We start from the raw sequence: 17,026 nt of genomic DNA, 5'->3' as shown, positions 1-17,026 counted from the left end.
AGGATCATGACGGACTCCCGTTACATGTGCTTCCTTCCCCCCACTCTTTCCCCCTTCTTTTCCCCCTTATCTGAGTCTTCTGTATGTTTCATTATGCAGCCACTAGATGGCACTGTGGTCTAGCTCCCCTTATTGCTAGTTTTCCTCTTTTCACCAGGGATCTCAAGCGGAACTCAAGCACAGTAATTTGATAGCTCATTATCTCCAATCTTTTAAAAAATGGAATAAAGGTCATTTAGTGCACGAGGCACCCTGGAGGTTGCCAATGTCACCTAAAGGGCCCACAAACTTCAGTGAGTTACCAACCTCAATAGCAGGATAAAAGCTCCATGTGAAGAGAGCCATAGCCCTGATGGTGCCATGATTTAAGTAAATTTACAGGGTGAAACTGCACATGATATCCTTCTGGACCACCTGACTAGGATGGGAGTTGGGGACAAGAAGAACCTCCACCCCACCACACACACACACACATACACACACACACACTTTCATGTTGTGTCACAACAAAAATTTATTGTCTACAGAAAGTCTCAAGCTGGATTTTGTATAGAGATCCTAACGTAATAACACAACAAAGATAAATGAAAGAAGGAAAACTCTCTCCTGAGACTTACCTGCCCAGATGAATTTGGAGCTGTTTCCTTCCCATTCTTCACCTCTCCATTCTCCACAAAGGCAGGGATGTTGGGGCTGAAAACCATGAGATCATTCTTGGCACCAGCCTCCCCAGCTGCACCTGCCAGGATGTGACTGTGGCAATTGGAATATGACCAGCTGCCCACTTCGCTGGCACAAACCAATGTGGCTGTGCCAGGGCCATACAGCACTCCCCCCTTCGGCTGACACTGGCATCGCAGGGCCATGTATACGATGATCACCAGCAGGAACAAGCTGGACACAGAGCAGATGGCAATGATCAGGTAAACATTTGTGTTTTCTGCAAGGGGCCTTGGGTTCCCTCCTACCCTAGAATGGTGGCCATCAGTGTGGATGGCCTGGGCGCGCACCACCAGTGATAAACTCAGTGTGGCTGTGGCTGACCGCATTGGCTTGCCATGATCCTTCACGAGCACCAACAGATTCTGGCTGCTGCCATCACCATCCATCTCATCCAAGGCACGTGTGGTGCTGATCTCCCCACTATACAGTCCTACCCGCCAAAGACCACTAGTCGCCTCATGAAGCTCATAGTGAAGCCAGGCATTGTAGCCTGAATCAGCATCCACAGCATGGATCTTGCCTACCATCTGTCCAGCCACCAAAGGGACCACCAGCAGGCTGGGAGCATTCTCTGGCCCAGATACTGTTGGGGCATTGTCGTTCTCATCCACCACAAAGACTTGCACAATTACATTGCTGGACAAGGAGGGCATCCCGGCATCCCTGGCGCTCACTTTGAACTCCAGCAGCTTCAGCTCCTCGTAGTCCAAGGGCTGCAGGGCATAGAGCTTCCCACTCTCCGAGTGCACTGAGATGTAGCTGGACAGGGGCCAGAGCTTCTCATCCAGCCAGTAGCTGACCAGGGCATTCTCAGCCATGTCTAGATCTGATGCAGACACAGTGAAGATGTGGGCACCAGGCGGGTTGTTCTCCTTCAGAAATACCATGTAGGAGGGCTGAGCAAAAGCAGGTGCATTGTCATTCACATCCCCAATGGGTATTACCAGGCTGGTGGTGGCTGACAGGGATGGAGCCCCTTGATCTTGGGCTGTTACAACCAGCTTGTATTCTGCAACCTTCTCCCGATCCAAGGTCTCATTTAGCACCAGTGAGTAGTAATTCTTGAACATAGATTCCAGCTTAAATGGGAGTCCAGGAGGCCACAGAGAGCTGCTTACTTGTCCATTGGTTCCAGAGTCCTTGTCTGAGACACTGATCAGGGCCACCACTGTCTCCAGCGGTGAGTCCTCTGACACAGGCACTGACAGAGACGTCACTGACACTTCTGGGTTGTTGTCATTCATGTCCATTATTTCTACGATGACATTGCAGTGCCCAGACAGAGGGGGAATTCCTTTGTCTTTCACTTCAATTTCAATGTCATAAAGATTAATATCTTCATAATCCACTCTTCCTTTTACTCTAATTTCGCCTGTATCTGAATCTATACTAAATATATGTTTTACATTGGGAGAAACATGCTTACTGAAGTAGTAGTAGATTTCTTTATTCATTCCCTCATCTAAGTCTGTTGCATTAAGGTGAATAACCAATGTTCCATCAGCCACATTTTCTAACAACTTCACTTTATACGCCGACTGATTGAATACAGGCGCATTATCATTTGCATCCATCACAGTGATCTCAAGATGGACCGTGCCTGTGAGTTCTGGTTGGCCCCCGTCAGTAGCTGTTAACACCAAATGATGCACAGGAGTTTTCTCTCTGTCCAGAGATTTCTTTAACACAAGAACTAATGATTTACTGTGCCTGTCGTTGATCTTCTCTTCAACAGCAAAACATTCGGTGGAACTGAGCTTGTACTTCAGCTGAGTATTGGCACCAACATCTGCATCAGAGGCTCCCTCTAGAGGGAAATGAGCACCCGGCAGTGTTGACTCTGCAACACTCAAAATCTCCTCACTCTGGGAGAAAACAGGAGCATTATCATTCACATCACCGACCTCCACTTCCACATGGAAGACCCGCAGGGGTTTATCCAGGATTATCTCCAGATTAATGATGCACATGGGGCTCTGGGCACACAGCTCCTCCCTGTCTATCCGGGAATTCACAAACAAGGTCCCATCCTGCACATTCACCTCTAAATAACCCTTGTGCTCTTTGGACACCATCCGGGACATCCGAGGCACCAGCTCTCCCGCCTCCAGCCCCAGGTCCTGGGCGAGGCGGCCCACGACGGTGCCGTGCTGGGATTCCTCCGGCACAGAATAATGGAGCTGGCCGATGCCCACCTCCCAGGCTGCGTGGAGCAGGGCCAGCTGCAGCAGTCGCACCGTCAGCTGAAAATCTCTTGGCAGAACATACATGGCAAATGCAAGTACTAACAATCTGTTGTAAATTATCCGGTTATAACTGAGTTGATGCTGACTAACCTGGCTAGAAAGGAATAGATCCCAGTCCTTTCACAGCAGGAATCAGAAGCTCCCAGGGAAGGATTTTGATCTAGTCAAGAGGAGGAGCATGTTCTTCTTGCTTTTGGAGACTGTCTTGTTAGTCAATGGCTCCCCCTTGTGTTCGATACTCTTGCTTACACAATATTCTGGAGCTCTTTCTTCAGTCTAGTAGAACAGATTTATTCTTCTGATTAATCCAAACATAACGCTATTTTATTTAAAAAATAAATAATGTTGGAGCTCTAGGATGCTTGGCCTTCTTAAAATAAGAAGAAAGGGGTATTCTGCTAAGTATGGGAATTCTAAAATCTATAATGACATATTCCTATACAAGCCTATTCCCCATACAGTTACTGGTATATTTTATGTTTAAAACCGTATTGTCTAGTTTTTCTGGACTGTCCAGACAGCTTTGGCTATTGGGTGGCATAGAACTGAAATAAATAAACAAATCCCTTCTTCAATTAGGACATCAACATTTTCAGAATACAAGCACTCATAGCCATTGATACCTCAACATAAAATTTTAAAAGCTCATGAAATCTTCTCTTTGGTAGTCATTCTTCCATATGTGAATGATGGCAATTTACCTTTTTTTGAAGGGTTCCATGCTGCTTCGAGTTCTTAAATGCTGCTTTCCACCTGTACCAAGGATCTCCACTGGATATTTGTACCAGATTTTTTTAAAAAGATAGATGTTTTAAAAACCTTGTAGACTACAGTAGTTGTTTCTTTATAAGAAGCTTGCATGACAGAGAAACTTACATGTTGAATTTGGCACCCATCTTACATACCAAACTAATATAACTTATAACTATGCAGTTCAAAATACAGCATGCAAAAGTATATGGAAATGATCATTTATAACCATTTTAGCATGAATATTTAAATATTTTTATTATTTTATTTCATTTTATATTCATAACCTGCTTTTCTTTCCCAAAGGAAGCCCAAAAACCATCAGCACAGCAAAGTGGTTTTCTAATTCCCTGACGATTAATTCCTCTGGCTACATTATTGAGAATAGTGTGATATGATGCACTGAGGTGCTGGATGAACTGGGAAGACTTGTGTCCGTCCATTATGCTCCCTGTGTGGTCCTGGGTCAGGCACAAGTTCTTCGCCCACCCTAGCTCACATGGCTGTTGTGCGGACAAACTGAGGGAAAGGAAAAACCTTGTAAACCACAATGGGTTCCTTGGAGGAAGGGTGGAATTAAAAGAGTAATACATTGGGGGGTGGGTGTAAATGTAGCTTTAATAGGAATGTTACCTAAAATAAATAAATTGTAAATTTTCTTTTTGCATCCCAAACACTAGACTACATTGCAGTTCATTGTTTGACAAAATGGGTAATTCACTAATATTCAGTCCTAAATATGTTTACCTTGCAGAACAATCCCATTCATTTTAATTGAATGTAATTCCAAGAAAGAAAAAGTCTCAGCCAGAGACTGTGGGTGAATACAAATGACCAGCTTACCACGTGGTTGATGTGATTAAGTTTGTCCACTTCTTAAATGTGTACTAAAGTATGAAGTGCAGCAATACAGCTGAAAATGGCTGCCTTTGTCTTATTCTATGACTGCTATAGCTCCACCCCTAGTTACTGACTAGTTTTGTTACTATGGTGTGAAGACCTATCCCTCCATGCATTGCTGTAATGCGGATGGAGTGATAAGCCTTCACGTTGCTGCAGTGTTTAGCTTTAATCCTGCAACTGAGATTGCTCCTTCACAGAAGTTAGTGGGCTCTTTACATGACACCATGAACCTCCAAGGCGTCTCCTGCACTAAATGCCCTTTGTTCCGTTTCTAAATAGATCGCAGATAATGAGCTATCACATTACCCCATTGTGTTCCGCTTCAGTTTCCTCCATGAAAAGAGTAAAAGAGGCAAGAAGTGGATTACGATCAATGAAAGATAATGAAAGACTTAGTTACGGGGAGAAGGAGGGGGGAAAGGAAGCACATGAAAAAGGGAGTCTTTGTTATCCTGCATTTAAAATGGAAGCAGAAAGCCCCGCTTTAAATGCAGGATTTTAGGCTGGTGTAGAGATGCCCTTTGCTTAGGGAAGTACATGGTTATTCAGTTCTCCCAGTCTTAGGGTGCAATCCTATGGGGATAGGTGGCCACCTCTGAACTCAGAGGCGGCCGCCTATCCAATGCAGAGCAGGAGAAGCGTGAAGGGGATCACCCCCTCTGCACTTCAGCCACCCTGCATTTATGTACTTCCTGGAAGATGGGCTGTTGGCTAGGGATGGGTTGCACCTCACAAAGGATGGGAAGAATGTGTTTGGCCACAGCATGAAGAACTTCATCAGGAGGGCTTTAAACTGAATCCTACAGGGAAGGGAGATGTAATGTTGGGGGTAACAATGGACATAGGCGCATGCACTGCAATGGAGAGAACAGCTCTGATAGCGCCCAATAATAGTCTTCAGACACATGTAGGAAGAAAGTCAGACTATGAAGCACATGGTCTTCGATGTCTATATACTAATGCCCAGAGTATGGGAAACAAACAGAATGAGGTTGAACTCTTAATACAAGAGTATTAAGCCAGTGTAGTGTAGTGGTGAGAGTGACGGACTGGGAGCCGGGAGATCCGGGTTCTCGTCCCCACTTGGCCATGGAAGCTCACTGGGTGACTTTGGGCCAGTCACAGACTCTCAGCCCAACCTACCTCACAGGGTTGTTGTTGTGAGGATACAACGGTGAGGAGGAGGATAATGTAAGCCGCCTTGAGTTCCTTGCGAGAGGGAGAAAGGCGGGGTATAAATGCAATAAATAAATAAATAAATAAATAAGAGGGAAATTATGACCTGATAGGTATAACTGAGACTTGGTGGGATGACTCTCATGACTGGAATACAGCAATTGAAGGATATAACTTGTTCAAAAAGAACAGGAGGAACAGAAAGGGAGGTGGGGTTGCACTGTATGTGAAAAATACATATCTCTGCACAGAAATACAGGAGGAGGAGCTTGGTAGCCCCATCGAGAGCATCTGGGTTGAAATAAATGGAGCAAAGAATAAAAGGAACCTGGTGGTCAGAGTCTACTACCGGCCACCCAATCAAGGAGAAGACAAGGATGAAACTTTTGAAAAGCAAATAGCCAATGTTTTAAGGAAGCATGATGTAGTAGTAATGGGGGACTTCAATTTCCCTGATATTTGTTGGGAGACAAATTCTGCAAAACATGGCCCCTCCAGGAAATTCCTGACTTGTGTGGCGGATAACTTCCTCCTACAGAAAGTAGAGGAAGGAACTAGAGGATCGGCTATCCTTGACTTGATCCTAACCAACAGAGATGACTTAGTGGATAAAGTAGCAGTTACAGGAACTCTGGGGGAAAGCGACCATGTTGTACTTGAGTTCTTGGTTCTAAGGGAAGCAAAAGCCGAGTGTAGTCAAACGCGTACCCTGGATTTTAGGAAAGCTGATTTTCATAAACTCAGAACAATGATCAGTAAGGTCCCATGGCAAGCGATGCTAGCGAGAAAAGGAGTCCAAGATGGGTGGGAGCTTTTAAAAAAGAAAATTCTCAAGGCACAATCACAAGCAATTCCAACAAGAAGAAAAGGTGGAAGACAACAGAAGAAGCCAATGTGGCTTCACAAAAAGCTTAGGGATGACCTGAAAACAAAAAAGGACACATATAGGAAGTGGAAAGAAGGCCAAGTAACAAAGGAAGAGTACAGGCAGATAGCACAGAATTGCAGGGATGGTGTCAGGAAGGCTAAAGCTGAGAATGAGCTGAGGTTAGCAAGGGATGTTAAAAACAACAAAAAGGCTTTCTTCAGCTACGTGCATAGTAAAAGGCAGAGGAAAGAAATGGTGGTTCAGCTATTAAATAAGGATGGCAAAATGATAACAGATGACAAAGAAAAGGCAGAGGTGCTCAATTCCTACTTTGGCTCAGTCTTCTCCCAAAAGAGGGTCTATGACCCCCCTGGCAAAGGCGAAGTACAGGCTGAAGGGGTAGGATTGCAGCTGGAGATCAACAGGCATATGGTCAAGGAATACCTCATTACTTTGAATGAGTTCAAATCTCCAGGGCCAGATGAACTGCATCCTAGAGTCATAAAGGAACTGGCAGAAGAACTCTCAGAACCGCTGTCTATTCTCTTTGAGAAATCATGGAGGACGGGGGAAGTGCCAGATGACTGGAAGAGGGCTAACGTTGTCCCTATCTTCAAAAAGAGTAAAAAAGGAGGAACCTGGGAACTACAGACCAGTCAGTCTGACATCAATCCCTGGGAAAATTCTGGAGCAGATCATAAAGCAATCCATCTGGAAGCACCTTGACAACAATGCCGTGATTACTCGAAGCCAACATGGATTTGTCAAAAACAAGTCCTGCCAGACAAATCTGATCTCATTTTTTGATCAAGTAACCTCCCTTGTAGACCGTGGGAATGCTGTAGACATCATATATATACCTTGACTTCAGCAAAGCTTTCGACAACGTGCCCCATGATATCCTGATGAGCAAACTAGCTCAAAGTGGGCTAGATGAAACAACGATCCGGTGGATCCACAGTTGGCTACAGAATCGGACTCAAAGAGTGCTTATCAATGGGACCTTCTCAAACTGGGGAGAGGTAACGAGTGGGGTATCGCAGGGCTCAGTCCTGGGCCCAGTGCTCTTCAACATTTTTATTAATGACTTGGAGGAGGAGGTGCAGGGAATGCTGATCAGATTTGCAGATGACACAAAATTGGGCAGGATAGCTAATACTTTGGAAGACAGAAACAAAATTCAAAGTGATCTGGATAGACTGGAGCGCTGGGCAGAAAACAACAGAATGACATTTAATAGGGACAAATGCCAAGTTCTGCACCTAGGAAAAAGAAACCAAATGCACAGTTACAAGATGGAGGATACGTGGCTCAACCACACTACAAGCGAGAAGGATCTTGGAATTGTTGTCGATCACAAGCTGAATATGAGCCAACAATGTGATGTGGCTGCAAAAAGGGCAAATGCTCTTTTGGGCTGCATTCATAGAAGAATCGCTTCCAAATCCCGGGAAGTACTAGTTCCCCTCTACTCAGCACTGGTTAGGCCTCATCTGGAGTACTGTGTCCAGTTCTGGGCACCACACTTTAAGAAGGATGCAGACAAACTGGAGAGGGTTCAGAGGAGGGCAACAAAGATGATCAGGGGACTGGAAACAAAGCCCTATGAAGAGAGACTGAAAGAACTGGGCATGTTTAGCCTTGAGAAGAGAAGACTGAGGGGAGATATGATAGCACTCTTCAAGTACTTGAAAGGTTGTCACAGAGAAGAAGGCCAGGATCTCTTCTTGATCATCCCAGAAAGCAGGACACGGAATAATGGGCTCGAGTGACAGGAAGCCAGATTCCGGCTGAACATCAGGAAAAACTTCCTGACTGTAAGAGCAATACGACAATGGAACCAATTACCTGGGGAGGTGGTGGGCTCTCCCACACTGGAGGCCTTCAAGACAAGGCTGGACAGCCATCTGTCGGGGATGCTCTGACTTGGATTCCTGCCTTGAGCAGGGGGTTGGACTCGATGGCCTTGTAGGCCCCTTCCAACCCTACTATTCTATGATTCTATGATTCTATGTCTAGACAGCCGATTTCGACTATCTAGCCGCAGGAAGGCAGAGCGGGGGAAGCAGCTGCCGGATGACACATAGCATGTGTTGTACCAGCATTTCCGCCTTCCCTGCCCCGGAATGCCCCCAGGAACACCCCATTTTCACCGCTCCACACTCCTCTTCTGAGCGCGGTGCCATCCCAAGCTGCCTGCGAGGTTTCTCAGGGAACCAACCTATCCTATAGCTGTCTAGCCGCTGATGAGCAGCCATAGGGTTGCTCCCTTAAAGGTTTATCCACACTGATGAAGACATTTTTCCAAAGATGTCATTTTCTCTTCTCTTTGGAGTTATTTTCACAGAAAAAACACCAGCCTTTAAAATAAAAGACTGCCTTACTTTAAGCCTTCAAAGTCTTCTGTCGCTTTGCTATTAAGCCTTGTTAAGCCATCTATTGTGTGTTATTTTAGATTATCCATGCATGTTTTGTGGTTATTTTTTAACAATGATTGCAATGTGTGCACATAGCAGTTGTGACGGATTAAAAAAACATTAAAATAATTTTAAGTTTACACCTTGAAATCACACTTACCTCACCCTACACGTAGAAAAGAGATATTACTACAAATTCTTGCCAAGAAAAACCTCAAACACACCAAAATGTAACTGACTTACCTCAGATAATGGCAAAATTTAAATATTTTAAAATACATAAACAACATTTGGAATAGAAATCTTAAAGTTAAGATTTAGAAGGCATGGGTGGAAAGCAGGAAGACAAGCTGTTCCTTAAAAGACCGTTCTGAGACACGACAGCACACTAGATGTCACCTGTCACAGATTACTAATACAGATGACCAAGTTACCGAGTGGTTGATGTGAGGAAGCCTGACCACTTGATAAGACCCAAAACTTTACCGCACATTAGATTCTGTAGCAGGAAAACCCCCCCACCACACATCCTTTAACAGAGATGTCTAAGCAAATTCATGGAAAAAATCCTTGGTGAATTGGTCATCTTACAGTGCAGTGTAGACAATACTTGTCTACTCAGAAGTAAGTCCTATCAAATTCAAGGGCACTTATTCCCAGGTAAGTGCATATAGGATTGCAGCCTTCACAGTTCTTCACAGAGGCAATTGATATTTTGCACATAATTAGTAATTGCATGGGCATATAAACACAGTATTGATATAAAGCATCTTCAGAAATAAAAATGAAGAATTCACAAATCCTTTTGCTAAAGGAGGCCCTGTGTGACATCTGATCTGAGCCCTGTGCAGATTTCAGACTCTGTACAATGAACATGCATTGAAGGGAATGGGATTATGGCAACAACCCCACCTCTAACCTACACTCTTTCCGTGTTCTATGTACAAGCTGCACATGCATGACCAGGAACCATACATGAGACAGCAGACAAACCTGTATGCATAGAGTTTGTTTTAGAGCTTTGCGCAAATGGCCTCTTGAAATGCTTCAACTTCTGGGCAGATAAGTTTGGCAGACAATTTCACTGAATTTCTCAGGGAGAGGAGAAATTCTCAACCATTTCTCACCGGTAGGGTTCCCTATTGTCAGCGCTTGTAGCACAGCTTTTTCCTTTTTTGATTAAGGGGAGGGGGGGTTGTGCCACAACAGCATCAACTGTCTTGGCAGGCTGGCCCCCAGTTTGTATCCTCGACAATGCAGGTGGGAGCAGTGTTGTGTCCAGCTCCAGGGATGAGGAGTTCGTTCTCTGCCAATATCTGTCCTCCAATTTCCTGATTTTTTCTCCCCCCATCAAAGAGGCTTCCATTGCTTTGCCTCATTCAGGATGTTTTATACTGTATTTTTGTTTTTGAGCTTACCTAATCACAGCTAGCCTCCCAGGCCTGCGCTTCCTGATCTGAAAAAGCCCTATGAGAGAAATTATCTCATGGAGCCATAAACTGGGTTTTAACTGAAGGCTACAGGCTGCTGGAGAGATGATTGTACAGTGAAAAACAGGACACTTGTGCTTGCTCCTCGGCCACCTCCTAAGTAAGGTAAGCCCAAGAAACCCAAACCCAACCCACGAGAATTTCTCTGAAATTTATTCACCACTGAATTTCTTTTCAAAAGCAATTTCTCTTCTATCACATTCAATGAGAATGGTGGGGGAAAACGTGGGAGAAATTTCAGCACAGGACTCGTTTGTCTGCATGTGGGTTCTATGCAAAGAGGGCCTACTACCTCTCCCCCGACGTGCCCTGACTGTACACAGTTCTATAGATCTCCAGACTACCCAGAGGCAGGTAGCCCAGTGCAGTCCTAACAGGAGCTTGACTGAATGTTTCTTAAAAACTTCCACTGCATAAGCTATAAAGGAATTTCCTACAGATGTGCAAAGTGAAATATATACAGCACACCTCAGGAGCCTCGACCAGGCATCTTCTATCTGCTACCTAAAATACACAAACCAGGGAATCCTGACCATCCCATCGTTTCAGGCATTGGGACTATCACAGTTGGGGTATCTGGCTACATGGACTCCATTCTCAGACCATATCCCATCATGATTCCAGGTTACTTACTTACTGTCTTCCAGGGAAAACTACAATGTATTGACAATCTTCCAGAGAATACCATCCTAGTCACTATGGAAGTTGAAGCCCTTTACACCAACATCCCCACAAAAAATGAACTACATCAGGAATATCGTTCCAGATGGGGTACAGCACATCAAGCCACCAAACTCTGCCAATTTGTATTTACCCACAATTACTTCAGCTTTGGCAAGAACATGTATCTTCAGGTCAGTGGCACTGCCATGAGCACTTGCACAGCTCCACAGTACCCCAGCATCGTCATTTCTGAGCTAGAATAATGCTTTCTCAGCTCCTGCTCTACCAGGACTTTGATAACTTGCACCGCACATTCAGCCTGAGCCTAGACCAGTCCATGCAACAGATTCTCTTTCTCAATACTACTGTAGAACTACATAAGTATCACATTATATTGGAAATATAATGACTACTACATATACTTACTTGCTTCCAGCTTCCACCCAGAACACACCACAAAATCCATTGTCTAAAGCCATGCCCATTGTCTAAAGCCAACCATATCTGTACAGACTGGTCAACAGAGACTCACAACTAAAGGATTTACATCAGGCATTTCTCGAACTACAATATCCACCCATAAAAAAGAAAAGAAAAAAAGACATAGCCAGACTGGTACTCTGGAATAATTAACTACAGAACAGACCCAGAAAAGAAAACAACAGAATGCTCCTTGTTGTCACCTACGGCTCCCAGCTGAAACCACTCAGACATATCTCCAGTTATCTACAGCCCATCCTAGACAAGGATATTTCTCTCTCCCAGGCCTTGGATGGTAGGCCTGTACTTGCTTAAAGACAACCACGCCCCAAGCTAGAACAGCTACTCACTAGCAAGAACAGGCCACATAACAAGGATACAAACACACGGAACAGAACCTGCAACAAACCCAGTTGCCAACTCTGTCCCCATATCTACTTTTGCAACACTATTACAGGCTGTAATAATATCTCCCCAAACATCAGGAGTTCATTCATGTGCTCATCTTCCAGTGTGATATGCTATCTTCTGTCAGCAATGCACTTTTGCATTCTACATAGGGCAAGCAAAAGTCTCTATTCAAAAGAATAAATGGATACAAATTTGACATCTGAAATGGCAATATTCAAAAACACTTCAGCCTCCCAGGACACTTTTTATCACTGACCGCAAAGTGGCCATTGTGGAGCAAATACACTTCAAAGAGAGATTAAAGTGAGGGACTGCTGAGTTACAATTCATCAAGATCTTCAATTGTATCTTCAGAGGCTTGAATCAGGATAAAGGTTATTGTAACACTAAATGTGTGAATTGGCTTACCTAGACCCCAGATGTTTGTGTTAACAACAACTGTGATCATCACTGTCTGTACTTTCTGCATTTAATGTTCCTCTGACCTCACCGTTTACAATCCCCACCCCCCAATCATGTGTACTGTATATATACCTGAACCTCTTCATCTGATGAAGTGCATCTGAAGAAATGGACTGTAGTCCATGAAGGTTTATGCCATAAAAAATGTATTAATTTTAAGGTTCTTGAAGACTCTTGGTTATAATCTCCCTGCCTTCTTCTACTGTACTTATACTGAGGTAGTGTTTACTAATATTTAACCTCAGTTTACACCCCTGCTTAGTGCGCTGCCATCAATAGTGCTGTTCTTCCACATTAAATCTTTTCAAACATCTGAAAATTGACAACAAAGCCAGATTCAATCTTATTTTATGTATGACCAACACAAACAATTCCCTCAGGTTACATTTGAATATGATTTCCTTCTAGAGTTTTTATCATCCTTATTGCTGTCCTCTGGAACAGTCCAAATTTGCTAAGATCCTTGTTCAATTCTGGTGGCAAGAATGGGAAAAAAACTAGTCCCAGTCTCCCATTGATCAAGCGTATTTTAATATTTTTGTTTGCTGTCTAAACTGTTTCCCTTTTTGTGGCCACAGCAATCATATGAACTTATTTGGAAATATGTCCCACAGAATTATGTGGGACATGCTTCCAAGTAAACATGCATAAAATCAGTCTGCCAGTCTGAAACCAATTTTAATTAGTTGGCACCACTACCTGCATACAACAAAAACTAAGCTTCAGTTCATGATAATTTCTTATTATTTTTATTCTGGGAAAATGCGAATCTAGTCATCAGATATATCTATTTCCTGGGAACATGAAAAGTTAAAAGTTCCTACCCATTTTTGTTTAACCATCACTTAATTTCAGAAAATCAAAGCATAATTTCATTAGCACAAATTTCAGAAAATCAGAACATAATTTCATGTCCTTTTCATGGTTTTTAATTGCTAGGCATTCCATTTCCAAAGATACCTTTTTGCCATTAAATTATATTTTACAGTGCAAGGATGTTAACATCTATAGCTGATCAACTTTATTTTTAATCTGTATATACAGTGTATATATACTACAGACTTAAAAGTGTTCTTTTAGTTATTCCCTCTCCCATGGGAACCCTGCAAAGTGTATTTTAGTGAGGAGACTAGGGTTGTCGAACAGACAATTTTCAGAATAGTAGTTTAAATTCCTAGGATTCTTGGAGGAATGAATGCCACTTAGATATAATTTGTAGTGTAGACATGCCCTGAATTGCATTAAACTATCATATAAAACAGCATTCCTCAAAAGGAAAGGAGCTGTGAAACTGAACAATATAGGGGAAAACAGACGTATTCTTCATAAATAATCTATTTGCAGTCTAATGACTCAAAGCAGATACTTACGGAAATTTACAACTAATTTCAAATTCAGTGTTGAATTGTACGAAAAATTATTTTTCAATCTTACAGAAACTGCAGAATTTCTCAAAGGAAAGCCACAGCCATTTACTAACCGTTGCACAGAGCAGGTCCTGCTGTTTCCCATTCTCAGCAGAAGCAGGAACGTTGGGGCTGAAAACCATGAGGTCACTCTTGGCTCCAGCCTCTCCATTCACACCCGCCAGGATGTGGCTGTGGCGATTTGAATACGACCAGCTGCCCACTTCACTGGCGCACACCAGGGTGGCTGTGCCAGGACCATACACCACGGACTCCTCCGCCTGGCAGTGGCACCGCAGGGCCACGTACAAGGTGATCGCCAGCAGGAACAAGCTGGACACGGAGCAGATAGCAATGATCAGGTAAACATTGGCAGTGTCCTGCAACGGCCTTGGACTCTCTCCTGTCTTAGAAAGGCGACTGTCACTTTGAACACCCTGGGCACTTGTCACCAGTGACACACTCACTGTGGCTGTGGCCGAGAGCTGAGGCTGGCCGTGGTCCTTCACCAGCACCAGGAGAGTCTGGCTGCCGCTGCCCTCCTCCTCATCCAAGGCACGCGCGGTACTGATCTCACCACTGTACAGCCCCACCCGCCAAGGGCCTCTCGTTGTCTCATGCAGCTCATATCGCAGCCACGCATTGTACCCTGAGTCAGCATCAAGGGCACGGACCTTGCCCACCACGTGCCCAGACACCGCAGGGGCCAGCAGGAGAATGGGATCCTCTTCCGCTGGCCTCGACACGGCAGGCGCGTTGTCGTTCTCATCCACCACAAAGAGCTGCACCGTCACGTTGCCACACAAGGAGGGCAGCCCGGCATCCTTGGCCCTCACCTGGAACTCCAGCAGCTTCAGCTCCTCGTAGTCCAAGGGCTGCAGGGCATAGAGCTTCCCACTCTCCGAGTGCACTGAGACGTAGCTGGACAGGGGCCAGAGCTGCTCGTCCATCCAGTAGCTGACCAAGGAGTTCTCAGCCACATCTGGGTCTGAGGCGGACACTGTGAAGATGTGGGCACCTGGCGGGTTGTTCTCCTTCACAAAGACCGTGTAGGAGGGCTGAGCAAAAGCGGGTGCATTGTCATTCACGTCACTGACTGGCACCACCAGGCTACTACTGGCTGACAGTGATGGGACCCCTTGGTCTTGTGCCATCACCATCAACCCATACTCGGCCACCCGCTCCCGATCCAGGAGCTCAGCCACCACTAACGAATAGTAATTCTTGAAGGTGGACACCAGTTTGAAGGGGAGCCCCGGAGGCCACAGTGAGCAGCTCACTTGCCCGTTGTCTCCAGAGTCCCTGTCTGAGACACTGATCAGGGCCACCACCATCCCTGGTGGGGAGTCCTCTGGCACTGGCACTGAGAGGGATGAGACCGACACCTCTGGAGCATTGTCATTCATGTCTAACACCTCAATGACCACTTGGCAGTGCCCAGACAATGGCAAGCTGCCTTTATCTTGCGCAACTACCTGAAGATCATATACACTAATGTCTTCAAAATCTACTTTTCCATTTACAATCACTTCCCCTGTGTTGGAACTTATACTAAACATTGTCTGAAACGTTGGTGGCACATGATTAGTAAAAGAGTAAGAGATTTCCTTATTAATGCCTTCATCTAAATCTGTGGCATTCAGTTTAATAACTAATGTTCCAGCAGCGGCATTTTCCAATAATGTCACCTTGTAAACTGACTGGTTAAATACAGGAGGGTTGTCATTTGCATCCAGCACCCTGATCAATAGCTGGACTGTGCCTGTGAGCTCTGGTTTGCCCCCATCTGTGGCTGTGAGTATTAAGTGATGCACAGCGGTCTCCTCCCTGTCCAAAGGCTTCTTCAAAACAATCGCCAAGGGTTTATTGTGTTGGTCATCTGTTTTCTGTTCAACAATGAAATATTCATTGGGCCTGAGCATGTAGGTTAGCAGAGCATTAGTACCGATATCTGCATCAGAGGCTCCCTCTAATGGGAATCTGGTTCCAGGTGCTGTTATAAATTCTGCTATGCTCAGAATTTGTTCATTTGCAGAGAAAACAGGAGCATTGTCGTTTATGTCCCTGATCTCTACCTCCACATGGAAGACCCTCAGAGGTTTATCCACAGTCACCTCCAGGTGAATGGCACACACAGGGCTTTTGCCACACAGCTCCTCCCTGTCTATCCGGGAATTCACAAACAAGATCCCATCCTGCACATTTACCTCAAAACAGTCTTCATGTCCTTTGGACGCCATCCGGAACATCCGAGGCACCAGCTCTCCCACCTCCAGCCCCAGGTCCTGGGCGAGGCGGCCCACGAAGGTGCCATGCTGGGATTCCTCCGGCACAGAATAATGGAGCTGGCCGCTCCCCATTTCCCAGGCTGTGTGGAGCAGAACCAGCTGCAGCATCCGCTTTGCCACAGAATCATTCTGCCAGGTAAGCATTGCAAACACAGACACAAAGCCCAGCTGTGCCTTCTCTTTTTTCAAAAACCTTTCTTTAAAAGAGTGAAGAGCAGAATCCAAGGAGCTCATCCAATCTGGCATGTATGAAATCACTGAAATAGTCCAGTACTGTTGCATTCTGTGCTTGATATTGCAACTGTGAATCTTACAGGCAGGATTTTCAGTCAATCTGAGGGAGGAGCTCTGTTTTTTTTTTATTTTTCTTCTATATTTCCTTAGGCAACAGTGACCTCTAGTGAATGAATTTTGAAACTGAGAAGCAGATGATTAAACTTTATGAAATGTTTGTAAAAAGCTTTTGCTCCTTCATTTGATTTTAGGAACTTTTACTTTCAAATGAAATTCTTAGCACCCCATCATTCCAAAGGGGTGGTTTACACATGTACATCTTATCACTGCTCTATGTTCTCTTATTATACACTCTTATTGTGTGAGCTGACTCCACTCAAAAGCATTGCAGTTGTAGTAGCATCATGTGAGATCAAAGTTCTATCAGGTGTTAGATCTTTGAAGGCTCGTTCACAATTCACTAGTTGATGCTGAAGTGGTGCTTCATTTTATGCATTTCCTTTAACATT

General features: G+C 44.6%; 1 protein-coding gene and 1 pseudogene across 1 annotated transcript; both read right to left on the bottom strand.

Moving 5' to 3' along the window:
* Window positions 1-231: 231 nt before the first annotated feature.
* On the bottom strand, window positions 232-11,702 carry LOC146347553 (protocadherin alpha-3-like). The gene is made up of 4 exons (XM_084851545.1): window positions 11,663-11,702; window positions 4,944-5,013; window positions 618-2,958; window positions 232-288 (listed from the first exon to the last, which is right to left on the bottom strand). The coding sequence occupies exons 1-4, from the start codon at window positions 11,700-11,702 to the stop codon at window positions 232-234; spliced, it is 2,508 nt and encodes an 835-aa protein (XP_084707671.1).
* Window positions 11,703-14,006: 2,304 nt separating this feature from the next.
* On the bottom strand, window positions 14,007-16,430 carry LOC146347552 (protocadherin alpha-5 pseudogene; annotated as a pseudogene).
* Window positions 16,431-17,026: the final 596 nt, after the last annotated feature.

This window comes from Heloderma suspectum, chromosome 4 (genome assembly GCF_057233095.1).
Source record: "Heloderma suspectum isolate Gila_16-S chromosome 4, 16-S_ref, whole genome shotgun sequence".
NCBI lineage: Eukaryota > Metazoa > Chordata > Lepidosauria > Squamata > Helodermatidae > Heloderma > Heloderma suspectum.
Note: the sequence above shows the minus strand (reverse complement) of the source record. Positions and strands in the feature narration are given on the sequence as shown.

Bases quoted from the DNA above. Each gene is read 5' to 3' on its own strand.
- LOC146347553 (XM_084851545.1), bottom strand. From the start codon at position 11,702: ATGGATTTTGTGGTGTGTTCTGGGTGGAAGCTGGAAGCAA. The intron at 5,014-11,662 runs GTAAGTATATGT...CCCGTAACTAAG, and splicing joins TGGGTGGAAGCTGGAAGCAA to TCTTTCATTATCTTTCATTG. The intron at 2,959-4,943 runs GCGGAACACAAT...TCAGCTGACGGT, and splicing joins TTTTCATGGAGGAAACTGAA to GCGACTGCTGCAGCTGGCCC.